The following is a 12,783-nucleotide window of genomic DNA, read 5'->3' as shown; positions in this document are numbered from 1 at the left end:
TAACATTAAAATGATCAATCCTACGAATTTAATCGATATAGTTTTAACTATATATTTTATGTTTATACGAGAAGATATTCTTTCCGCGCGAAATATCCTGCAGCTCAGTCACAAGATATTCCATAGCGGACGACAGGAACAATAACATAGTCTGCTATACCCCTGTTCCAACTCCCGATATCTCAGCACCGTGCGATTGCTCTACATAAGACGCAGCAGAATTTCAGTCGTCCCGTCAGTAGATTTCTACTTTTCCTTCCACTAGAATATTCGGGGAGGACGTCCCTCCTAGGCATACACCGTTGTCGTGGTTAAACAGAGCATTCAGATGACACCCGGATTAAATAGAATATCACCTGGATTCAATCTGCTGGCACGCGAATTAATTCAAACGGCACTTCGAGTCAAAATGGGCGGGAAAACCTGTATCTCATTTCTGCATGTAGAGGAACACCAGACATCAAGAAATGCATCAAGTGGCGAAGACAACGGTCTTCCGCATCTTCCTATTTCCTCCTCGGTGTTGCTTCAGCAGAATCAGGGAAAGGAGAACCGAAGAGTCAGGCCCATGTGAGCCACGTGCTTTGGAGTGATGGACATGATTGGGGCAGATGCAAATCTTCTGGCCAGATGAACGACATTCTGGCCAAGATCCCCCCTATCGGGCGGGTGTCATAGATACTGGGCTACCCATCGGGCAACCATCGATCTGCTCATACATTTCACCTTTAAACTGGAAGAATTGGAACACTGGAACAATTTTGAAATTTTGAACAATCGTCATTCCAGTATAAAGGTCAAATGTATCAGCAGATCGATGGTTCCCCGATGGGTAGCCCAGTATCTATGACTACCGCCAATATAGTAAGGGGGCACGTAGAAAACATAGCCTTCACTAGGATGGGTGCCCATGTCACGTTTTATAAACGCTTCGTAGATGACAATTTTACTATTATTAACAAGGACGAGGTTGACGGCCTTTTAGATGTATTTAATTGGGTACACACGCATATTCAGTTTACTTGCGAAAGGGAAAGTGATCGCAAACTTTCCTTCCCGGATGTACTTGTCACAAGGAGCGAATCAGGAAAACTGACAACGTCCGTATTCAGAAAGAAATGTGGTGCCGGTATGGCGCTGCACTTTAACTCAGCACGTCCACAGGATAACAAAAGGACAACGGCCCGTTCTCTCGTTTCTAGATCTAGAGCGCTCAAGTCCTGAGAAGTTAGAGACCGAAATTAAGAGAATGAAGGAAATTCGTAGGAACAGATCCTATCCAGAGGTCCCCATAAGTGACGTGTAAAATCAGGGGAAAGGTCTAGATGTGGTAATGATGGAACTACGAATAAGAACATTTTTGTCACCCCTTCATATATAAAAGGGGTTTCGGGAACCAATAAGACGGATTCTTGCGACCGTGACCATAAAAGCCGCGTTGCAGCCTAAAACAACCCTGAGAGGCCTGTTAAGTCATCCTAAAGGCGAGGTGGAACATATGGAGAAGCGGGGGTGGTTTACCGCGTCTCATGCCAAGATTGCCCTAAGATATACATAGGAGAGACATGACGTAAAATAAAAACACGGATGAAAGAGCACAAATATGACCTCGAAAAAAATCCTGGTAAACCAACCGAATTTTGCGAACACGTGGAAAAGACAGGCCGCGCGGTTAGACTGAATTCACTTGATATCTTAGCACGTGAGGGCCGTTGGGGGATTAGAAGGAACCTCGAATCGTGGTACATCAAGACAAGTCAATGTTGCATGAACAAACATCCGGGCCCCCCACTGGATAGATATGCACCACTATTTAAGTGAAAAGCGGACATCGGGGAACCTCATTCTGAGGCTGAGGGCCGTACAGGCCACGAAACGTCAATTTTAATATTGTTGTGCTGCCGATGTGGGACTCTTCAAACCAAATGCCACATTCGTTCGTTCGCTTGACTTTGTAAACAAACTACGACGACGGAAACTTTTTTGCCTGCTTCTCTGAGTTGAACTGCCACAGTATGAGATGACCAGAAGACAAAATTAATTCCTCTGTCATGAAACACGTCAATTTATGCAGATCATTCTGCGCTGCAGCCGTTTTTGGCACGTATTTTTATTTCAAGGCTACATTATGGCTAGGTTTTTGGCACCATAAGAGTATTGTAGTGTGGTAAATGGCAGCCCAGAGGCCTTTCGGCACTAATCCAAGACGAATGCGGACCGCGCGTTAATAAATGTGCTTTCGCCTTTCACCATATAAGACGCAGGCCAAGGTATATCTAAACTGGTAGCGAAAACAACCGAAAATACTAACTCAGACCCGTCGGCAAGGCTACCATCATGAGGCGCGAGCGATGCTGGGTGTTGACAGCAGAGGTACGATCGTAAACACAAAAACTTTAGAACGTGGGCATGGGTTGTGTGCGTACTAATAGGTTATTCATAATTTCAATGTAGAAAAAACTTTCTGTTGCCTCACTCATGCACATAATCTACCACCCGAGTACGTTTCCGTATCCTGCTCCTTTGCGCATGTGTGAGAGTGGGCGTGTTTATCCGTGCACCTGTGTATCCGTGCCGTGTGTCCGTGCATTGAAATGCGGAGTTCGTATACTTTTTGGGTTAAACAGGTAGCGACGTTGACATCTCGGAGCTGTAGGCCAAGATTAACACGTGTGAACTGATGAATACAATGCATCCCCGGTTTCTGGCCCCGCGAAAAAAAAATTCATGGGACGAGCGGCCATGATAGCGTGAGTGTTAGCAGGAATCAGCTGTGCACCAACGATGTCATGTTTTGTTGCAATGGCCACTCATTGAATAAATGCAAACGTCTAATCACTGCGTGTGCGTATTGCTCTAGGTGAGAAATGGAGCTTAAGTGAACCTTCTTCGTTTCTGTGTGATATCACGGTGCCCTTCTGTTTGGAGTTGTCAAGGTATGTGATAACTATATGTATTTCGTATTGATATGTTTCATTAAACCTGATACGATTTATTTTTTCTGTGTTCTCGTCTGGTAGTGTTGCACGGGTGAGGAAAAGGGAATACAACGCAAACGAAGTGCGCGAACGAAAAGGTGCCATAGCCAATTATGCACTACTTATCGTTCATACTGCTGACGTCACCTCTGACGCCATTTAATTACAATCGTAATAGTCCGCGCAACGGATGGATGGGGCTGACCGTCTCTATCATGGCGTCATTCTGAAGACACAGGCGCCTATGGGAGTTACGCTACCTGTTTAGATATACCTTGCGCAGGCTCCCTTTTTAGCCCCTCCACCGCGTATGCGGATTTCAAGAGATGCCACAACGAGCATATACTGAAATACAAATTGTTGGCGTACGTTCATCAAGTGTAGCGTGGCGTATGAAATTTGCAACGGTGACAACGTCTGTGCAGTTAGCTTGTGAGTCTGCAAACGACGCTCGTGTATACCTGTGACCGTTCCTGACACCCCATCTTGGCAAATATCGTGTTTTTAACTCAAGCTACCGTGTATACTGTGATTGCTTGGTAAATAAGGTAGTAAACCCCAAACTTTTCCCTCTTGCTTACGTCATGCCACTAGGGGTCACGTGCCCTAGATGTCTCCAAAAAATAACGCGCGCTTGCTCCTTTCTTTTTACATCTATGAGATGTCCCAGGGATATAGAAAGAAAGACATTTTTGAAAGTCACATTGTGGACGTACAGGTAACGTCGCATAGACGTGGCGGACATATGCGACGTGTGCGACCTTTGTGGGACGTACCTGGGATATTTCTGGTTTCCTGGGTCCCGTCTGTTCGTGAGTGCTTTTCATGTGTTTTTGTCTTCAGTGCACACGGTACGCTAAACAATGATGTCCACTGTTTGTACGATATGCCGAGGTTTGTACATACAGCAGCAGATATGAAAGTTATTGAAGTATGGACTTGGCCTCCGATGAAATACAATGCATAGGAACACTGCGCCACAATATGCATGTCTACACGTACGGCAATCAACCATTTATTAAAATTCACTGTTCCCATCAAGCGTAGCACAATGTCAGATACTGGAAGGCAATGTGAAAGTATGGCAGGCTACCGTGAAATCTACAGCCATTTGACCGTATTCAGGATTACGGACAAACTACCGTCCTATTTACGGTGATAACCGTCATAATCACGTCATATTTCATTGGCGCCGTAATAATTACAGCACTTGCACCGTACTTCCAATTACGGTAGCATAGCTGTTCCTTTTACGGTAAAAATTGATTTTGACTGTACATTTTATGGCATTTTTTGCAGTGTAAGCAGACGATATCCCTCTTAGTTGTCGTCTGCTACTTACGTTGGCATTTTCGATCCTCACGTACTCACTTCGGTAGCAAAATACGACAGTTACACGAAAGCGAAATGAAAACCTCAGTTCCATATCCGGCTGGAAGGATATGCGACAGGTCGTCATCTGGGCAGCAGTATGTCAACTGCTCTTCGTAAAACCTCCATCTTCCTTTTGCTTACGGGAATAGCACGTGATAACTCTGCGCTGCGGGGTCAATCGCTTCAATATTTACCATGAATGAATACCCTTAGGAGCTTGATATGTAGACCACCCAATATGCTATTTGCATTGAGTGCTTGGCGGGCACGTCAATGCGGCGCGGGTAGACTTGTATAGGGTAAGGCTCTCTAAATTGGAGTCAATAATACTTACTCGCGCCGATGGGGGAAATTGTTGATGGGGTTATGCTTCCCACGAGGACCACAAAGGCAAGGAAAACAGCTGAAGTGATGTAGAGCATTTTCACTTCGGACGAGTGTGATCAACAGAGCGGTCGAATCTCGAATCTCGGGACTGAATATCAAGGGCTACTTCAGGTGCGACGTCAGCTACGTGGCCGAGATGTCGCTTTATATGGTGATACAAATCACGACAACTGTGCTACCTAACGCTCTAGCGGAGTATACGTGGGCTCAAAGTTAAAGGTCGACAACAAGATGACGAGGTAGGCAACCTAAATGTGCTAACTAGCATTCATTAGGAAAGAACCAAGCTTCGTGATACAGGTAAACCCGTACAGTAAAATTTTAATGGGGTCACGTTTTTTGCAGCTTGTATTGACGTGTTCTCGTCTATATCTCGAAAGTGTGAAGTTAACAAAGGATTAAGCATTCGCTAATTGGTTGGCTATTACAGAAATGCCCGGGAAGCATTCAAACGTAACAGCCTCCCCGTTTAAAGCATGCGCTTGAGAAAGTAAAGGAGCGCACGCACGTTTAGTTCGTGACCGTTGAGAAATTTGTGTTGCCGTACACTCTGAGAAAATATGTTCAAGTCTGCCGCTAATAAAACTGTTCTTCTCTTACCAGCTGGACAGAACGAGTAGCATTAGTGCAAAATATTCGACTCTCATCAGCGCCATCTGTGAGAGCGAACTGGAGAGCAGTAAACTGGGATACCAAGGATAGAACGAGCTTGGCCCCAAACTGCTCAAGGAAAAGTATGGGAGTCCGATTAGTAATACGTAGTTAGCAGTAGTTAGCCTTCAATGGCGATGAGAGGTATTTAAGATAATTATATTTAATTGAATATGGTAAAAGGATGAGTACACCGTCGTGGAACGGATAATAGAAGGCATACACTTACACCGTGAGACACAGACGGTGAATACTATGCTAGCACAAGTTACACACATTAACCAGGGGCATACTACAGTTGAGGATGACAAAGACGTGACACTACCCCTGCTGATAAAATGGAATGTCCTCGTTTCATTAAAGCTCAGCTACGCCGATTTTCGAGTGTTACAGAATGGAATGGTACTCACACGGTGTGTTCATAAGGGAACACTGATTATGTATGCAAAATAGTTATCCCAAACTCCTCGTGGTTTTCCGAAAAAGTGAATTTTTAGTTTCACTGACATCCCGTCTTGTGGCCCGCAAACCCTGTGTCGACGACACATTCGTGGCCTGCCCGCGCTCCGGCTTGGCATGACTTTTGGCTTGGTTTCTTCCGCCAAGCCGGCCAGTTTCTCCTGCCGAGCCGTCTGCTGCGCAGATTCACGATTCACATTGGGGAAGTGATAAACAGTTCGCTATTAGGGAGCCAATATATTTCTGGACTTCACTAAACCCACGAGGAACGTGAGTTTTGCTTCCTTCGACTGCAAAGCATTTGCTAGGCCAGTACAGACTTCCTGGTGTCATTCGTGTTTTGTGCTGCGTGCCGAGAATGCGTGAGCGTTTTGCTCCCGTCTGCAAGAACACTTCAGCATGCAGTTCCAATGTTTCAAACCACAATTTTCCGAAAGGCGAAAGAGAAATCTATTGACTGCAACAAACGGTTACAACTCCGACTGGGTGCCACCTTCGAAAGCAGTGATTTGATCTGTTCATCTGCCTCATGCGAATGTTACGGAAGCAATGCGCAACTTATTTCACAAGAAGCTGAAGATGTCTCGTCCGGGATGCTGTGCCAACCTTATCTGCAGCAGGAGATTGCAGGGGCAGGACTAGGCAGCGGATAAAGGTAAGACGCGTAATGTTAGACAAGTCAGTTATGCGGTGTAAATTGCATCGCGTAGAAGAGAAAAATACGCTATCTGTCAGTTACTGCCCAGGGAACACATGGTAGTCAACTAGACGTCCAGACCTGTTCTAGCCCTAGACTTTAGGGATAGTGCCCAAACTAGACGTCGACTAGACGTCTAAAAGTCTTACCATTATTTAGACGTCTAAAATTAGTGATATACTAGACATCTTGTAGACATTTAGTAATTGACGTCTAATTGTAGACGTCTTGTAGCTGGCCTTGTATGTACCACATATTAGAAATCATCAAGATTTTTGTTTTATTAGCTTTTTAAGAGGTGTGAAGACATTCACACATCAAATACAGTCACTATATTATAAGAGGTGGTTCTAAGCTTAGCTTTCAGGCTTACAAAACTGAAGTTCAATTGTTACAAAACATATGCAGGAAACTGAATTACTTGATGGCAGAGTTAACATAATTGTGGTGTTCAAGTTGTCCGTGAACCGGCCCTGGTGAGTGAGTCTGTTCGCCTTCTGATCCCGAGATCGCTGGTTCGAACCCGGCCAAAAACAGCAGCAACTTAGTGCCAGGATACAGGTTGCTTAGACATGCCATCTTCCACAAGGGACATTAAATACGGTGTGTTGTGTGGTGAGCTTTCATTGCACATTTAAGGACACTCAGGTGGGCAATCCACAGACCGACTGCTGTGGTGTCGCTCATGATCTCAGTTGTCTCGCAATGTAAACCCCAATTGTTATTAAGTCTTCCATGCTGGTATTTGTCCACAAGAGTCGTCACAAGAAATCTAAAAAATGTAGCCAAATGCAGAAAGAGAACTGGAATTAGGAGGGCCATCCAAAAATAAGTTTCCCGATATTTGTTATTCAAAGGAAACACCACTAGGACAAACTGAATGGTGTAGTAGTTGGGTGTGACATCCCAGCACTGCAGATGTTGGTTAATGAAGTGCCGTTCACCTAATGTGTCAGGCATTCAAGCATGGATGTAATATTTCCGAGTACGTCTGACTATCCTAGTACGGAAGAGTTATCCTATTTTTCGTTAAAGAATAAAAGAGTGAAAGTGTACTTTAGAGAATATCCACTGACAGTTAACATCTGTTTATACAAAACACTTTACAGGCATTGAAATGGTGTGTCCTCTATACAGGGTCGTGAAAATCTGCACAATGAACAGTACAGTGGGAGATCAGCTATAACACCACGAAACGACGTTTCTTTTCTGAAATTCCGAGAATTGTTAACGGAGACTGGCGGGTCACTGGTACTGCACTCTGATACTAATGAGAACAAATTTCCTTCAGCATGGTCAACGAAAGTTATGCGAGATGGGGGCCACATTTGCTCGGTAACGTTTGTAAAGAGCAACGAATGAATGCAGCTTGCATTTTCCTTCAATGGTATCAAGACAATTTTACTTAATGAAACCTGGATGCAATGACAATTTTTATTAATGAAACCTGGATGCATTATGCAAGTGCTGAGACAAAATACCATAGGAAGTCATGGTGGGTGCCCGGTGAAAGCATTCTGAAGGAGGTCAAACTCGCGTTTTCGTCTGGAAAGGCTATGCCGACAATGTTTTAGGACTATCATTGTGTGCAACTTGTAGATTATCTCACATGCACAATGACAGTAAATGCAGATGTACTGCGAGATCCTGGGAAAGCGTCAAACTACGATGAAACCAAAACGCACAGGACTTGGAAGGGTGTAGTAAAACCACGTCAACGCTGTCTGCACTTGTCTTGAAAGACTCGGGATTTGTTCCAGAAATTCATCTGGAAATTTGCCAAAGAGAGAAAAAGTACACAAGCGAGCTGGTACAACGTTGAAATAGGAAGCATCACCTTGAGCATGAGGAGAATGAAGCCTAGTTCTCACATACGACAACGGCGCACGGCAACAGCAACGGTGACGTGCCGTTGCCGCCGCCGTGCGTGTCGCCGTCGCTCTACCTCGCCGTGCTGCCGTGTTCACGTGATGTCGAACATCACGAGCCGCGGCGAGCAAAGATGGATTTCCACGTGTTCTCTTTGCACGTGTTCTCTGTGTATTCTTAAAATCAGAATGCGACAAATCATACAAATAAGGAAACCTTCTCACAAGTTCAATTAATCTCTCGGCATCAAGCTGAGAAGCCGCCATCTTCATTGGTGCGGGCCTTTCATTGGTTGGATGTGATGTGGGCGGGACCACGGCACGGCAGAAGTTGAGCATGGCTCAACTTCCTTTTGCCGTGAGACGGCGGCCAGAACGGCGCCATTACGGCGTCGGAACGACACAATTTGCCGTGCCGTTCGCCGTTGCCATGCGCCGTTGTCGTATGTGAGAACTAGGCTTGAAGTATACAGGAGACACACAAACGTGAGTTTCCTTTTCGTGGGCTTCCTGTATACTTCGTTCTCCTCGTGCTCAAGGTGATGATTCCTACTTCAATGAAAATTTGCCCAATCTGCTGTTGCATCTTCCTCTCAAAGCACCCCTCGGCAGTCACCAATTCGCAAGTGATCATGAAACACAAATTGATCAGGTGAAATGCAAAGTGAATGCCTCACTTTGTAAACAGGGCATAGCATGGCACAGACAACGTATTGAATACTTGGTATCACAGTATCAAAAATGTTCAGCTAAATAAGGTGACTGTGTTAGGGAGTAACGTTGAGCTCTAATCTGTACATAAATTTTTTCAATGTTGTGCTATAGGTTTATTATTTTGATCACAGCAGAGGAACTTTTGTCGGATGATCCTCATACATGAAGGAAATTCCTTATTCTCTTACTTTCCATCACACGTGTGTGGAGCAGCAAGTACAATCTGTTTGCAAATGATCATACTGAGGTAATAAAACTGGACTCTGCAACAACCTTCAGAAACTATGCAAGGAATGGACCACATTAACTTTGTCCAATTATATTATGACCAAATGGATAGTATGTAGTCTTTCATGTTATGTGAGTTGTATACCCATATATTGTAACAAAAGATCAGTCAAATGAAGGCAGTCTGACTGAGGTACGTAGATAATTTAAATAATGTCCATACATATGGTGATCCGAGTGTTTTTGGCTCACTGACATGCATATACACTGACAGCATCCACAACTAGAAGACATTACCAGAATTTAAGTGCTGTGAAGTAATATTTTATTTTACTGAATATATATCTTTTTTTCTTAACGGAAGCCCGCATTTGTTCGGGGCAATGTTTTTTGAACTAGCGTTCCTGATGGCGTTACCGTTGCTGGTAAATGTAAAGTTTGTACGACGTAACTCCCCTGCAGCAACACCTTAGCACCAACTGCTACACCAACTTAAAGAAATCAGCAACTAAATTATTGAATCACTGAAACGTCAATAAAAAAGTCGACGACGCCGACGAATCGTGCAGCGCAGCACTATAAACCATAGCTCCACAAACACAGAAGCACTTTGCACGTACTGTGGGCAGCAGATAGCAGATGTTTGTTTACTGCACATAACATTTTCCCAGAAGCTACACAGCTGCAGCAGTAAAATGGAATCTGACGTGACTCAGGGATTTCAGAACCCTTCAAAAAATCTTGAAACTGCCCATGGTATCTCTTTGAAACCACTGAACAGGCAATGCGCTACATATTAGGCACACCTGTAGCTCAGTAGCAAAGGCACTGATAAAATGTTTGCAAAAAGAACAGCGATTTTCAACACATACATCACAAAATACGACACTCGTCGCTGCAACAACGATGGCGATTGCATAATGATGATGATGTTGGTGTAACTTCCGCTGGATTGGCATATGTGTTATTTAACATTTAACCTCCACCACCCAATTATAATGAACGGCCACAGAAATTAGAGTATTACAAAAAATAAGTACTCAATAAGTACGAGCTAAAGCAATGGCAATGACGCCTGCCCGTCTACCCAATCACCGTCCATCATCCATCCATCCAACCAGTTCGAACCAGTTCAGTTTCAACGGTTGAAACTTCAAACTTTCCGGACGCGCAACGGGTAGCAGTTGGGGTCTTCGCGGCTGTATTCCACTGGTTGTTATACGAAAACCTTTCGAAGTTCTAATCTCCCGCGCGTTTTGTCTTGCAATTTTTGAGCATAGCGAGAACGTACGCCGTGCTGTCCAGTGATAAAAGCTGTTGAGCACAGCAGAGCTCCCAGAGTACTGTGGTGGACAACGTTTCTTTGTTCTCTGGCTTTCAAGTTTAAGGGGTGAGTTCACTCTTCATTAAAGTATGTGCCTGTTTCTGTGCACCAAATCGCATGTAGTAGAGATGCGTGGCATAATATTGGAATATCGTTTCCTTTATTTCGGCTTCGTATCACCGATTGAAGCATATTGGAAGTGTGGGTTGACCTGACTGCACTTGCATTCAAAGTAGTGATTAACGTTGTATGTTCGGCAGTACAACGTTTCATTAAGTGCCTTGGTTCGTCTTTGTGCTAAAACAAATACGGTATCACTAAGTAACCATCGAGATTAACGAGTTTTCGATGACTGTTGAAGTCTTGAGTAAACGAAAGTCGACAGTTACGGTTTGCAGGGCGGACATGCCGGAACATAAATGCTGGTTAGTTCATTGTCATGTCAGCCCGACTTCGGTTGTTGCATTTTTCGCTGGTAGTGAAACTACACACTGAAAATTTTGCGCAAGTACTTTTGTTTGCATATCATGGTTTCATAGCAACTGGGTTTTTCTTTTTATAGGTGCTTGGACTATCTTGCATCGGTGGATATGAAAATAGTGGTAACCTACCCTACGAAACAGCTGTTTGCACATAAGCTTAACAGTTCCCTGTGAGGTGAGGGGAAGCAGTTGTCACTGACGTGTGACTGTGTTGTCCTCCAATGTTCCTGATGTTCGATGTGCCCCCTAATCTTACTCTGGAGGGTGCCTCTTTAAATTTTTTGTCAACAAAGTATTGCAAATATAGTTGGTGGAAGACTCTAACTGCTTTCCATTTACATGGTTGTCTTGTGGTTAACGAAATCGAACTTTTTTTCAGATGCTGTGAAAGTCAGCAGGGAAGTGCGATGTAGAAGAAACGACTGCCAGAAGCTTGCTAAGGAACAGCACAACCTGTGTGGGCAGCAGACAAAATATTCATCAAACGGTACAAAACTAGTATTTTTGTGCTTTGTCGTTTTGAGACATCCTTGGTATTGTATGGAGAACAGCGTGACTATGTCATTCCGTCTTACTTCACCCAAACAGCTATCTGGTAGTAGTGCAAGATTTGAGTTCCTAAAAGGTTTATTCACTGAAGTCACCTCAGCGCCATACTATAGGTCCCGCAATGTTTAGTCCTTGCATTTGTTTGCTGCATTATGCTTTTTAGGTGACTATTAACACCAAAAATATGGAAATTGCTCAGACATTCTACAAATCACAGAGCAACAAGTTTTAAACACCAGATATACGGTGAGTATAATATGGGTAACTGCTTGACTGAAATCTACAATAGGGCCGATGGCAGCAAATCTGCCTGCTAGCGACAGTGGCGGTCTCCTGCGGATGACGTCATGTGAATAAACTTGTATACTACTTGTACGTACTTATAATATTTGACGTGGTGATACAGCTCTTGCTTTGTATTGTCTTTTATAATATGCACAGTGTTTATTTTTATCCTGTACAGAAGCTTTGCACCAAAGTTATGAGAGCAGCACAGATGTTGTTTTAGCGTTATGGAGTGATGGAAGTGCTGCGCCAATCATGGAGTGCTTAGCAGTCGCCTGCTCGACCAGGTAAGGTCGTGTGTCACGAGAAAACGCCTGTCACATAGATGTACTTTCACAGCGAAAGCTGTTACATCCTCATTTCCCTGAGATCCTGGCAGCGTCCGCTAGAGCCCTGTGCAGATAAGATTTTTAGCATCCGCGTACACGTTATCCGATCCGCACCGTTGCATACACAACTGTTTAGATCCGCAAGTTTCGAAGGACGCGTAAACACAGCCGGAAGGATGTTGGTATAATTTCGGATGCCTCCATGCTCCCAAGGAAGCACTCATGGCGACAAGCAAAGGTAAACCTTTCAACAAACGCGATATGGAGAGACTTCTGGAACGCTTCCTCACCGGTGCTCGTGTGGACGCCAAAATGCCTTCTCTCCCGTCTTGGCCGTGCATGGTCAAAGGTGAACCCGGACATGCGCTCGCTGTCGGTGCGCAATACAAATAAATTGCTAGTAGAAAAATTACAGCATGCGGTATATCCGCATCCGACCTCGAGCCATCCGATCCGCA

At 44.3% G+C, this 12,783-nt stretch overlaps 1 protein-coding gene and 1 long non-coding RNA gene across 4 annotated transcripts in view; one reads left to right on the top strand and one right to left on the bottom strand.

The window, feature by feature from the left end:
* The window catches only part of LOC135373476 (uncharacterized), an 87,028-nt gene extending 82,037 nt beyond the window's left edge, over positions 1-4,991 (bottom strand). For all 3 annotated transcript variants that reach the window (XM_064606664.1, XM_064606674.1, XM_064606667.1), the window contains exon 1: positions 4,687-4,991. In XM_064606664.1, the coding sequence (XP_064462734.1) occupies positions 4,687-4,774 (88 nt within the window). In that variant the 5' untranslated portion in view covers positions 4,775-4,991. The remainder of the gene's footprint in view (positions 1-4,686) is intronic.
* Positions 4,992-10,461: 5,470 nt separating this feature from the next.
* LOC135373468 (uncharacterized) lies at positions 10,462-11,970 on the top strand. The gene is made up of 3 exons (XR_010416474.1): positions 10,462-10,746; positions 11,243-11,337; positions 11,542-11,970. It is a non-coding gene; the product is annotated as an uncharacterized LOC135373468 (long non-coding RNA).
* The last annotated feature ends 813 nt before the right edge of the window (positions 11,971-12,783 follow it).

Source organism: Ornithodoros turicata, chromosome 1 (assembly GCF_037126465.1).
Source record: "Ornithodoros turicata isolate Travis chromosome 1, ASM3712646v1, whole genome shotgun sequence".
In the NCBI taxonomy this organism is placed as follows: Eukaryota; Metazoa; Arthropoda; class Arachnida; order Ixodida; family Argasidae; genus Ornithodoros; species Ornithodoros turicata.
Note: the sequence above shows the minus strand (reverse complement) of the source record. Positions and strands in the feature narration are given on the sequence as shown.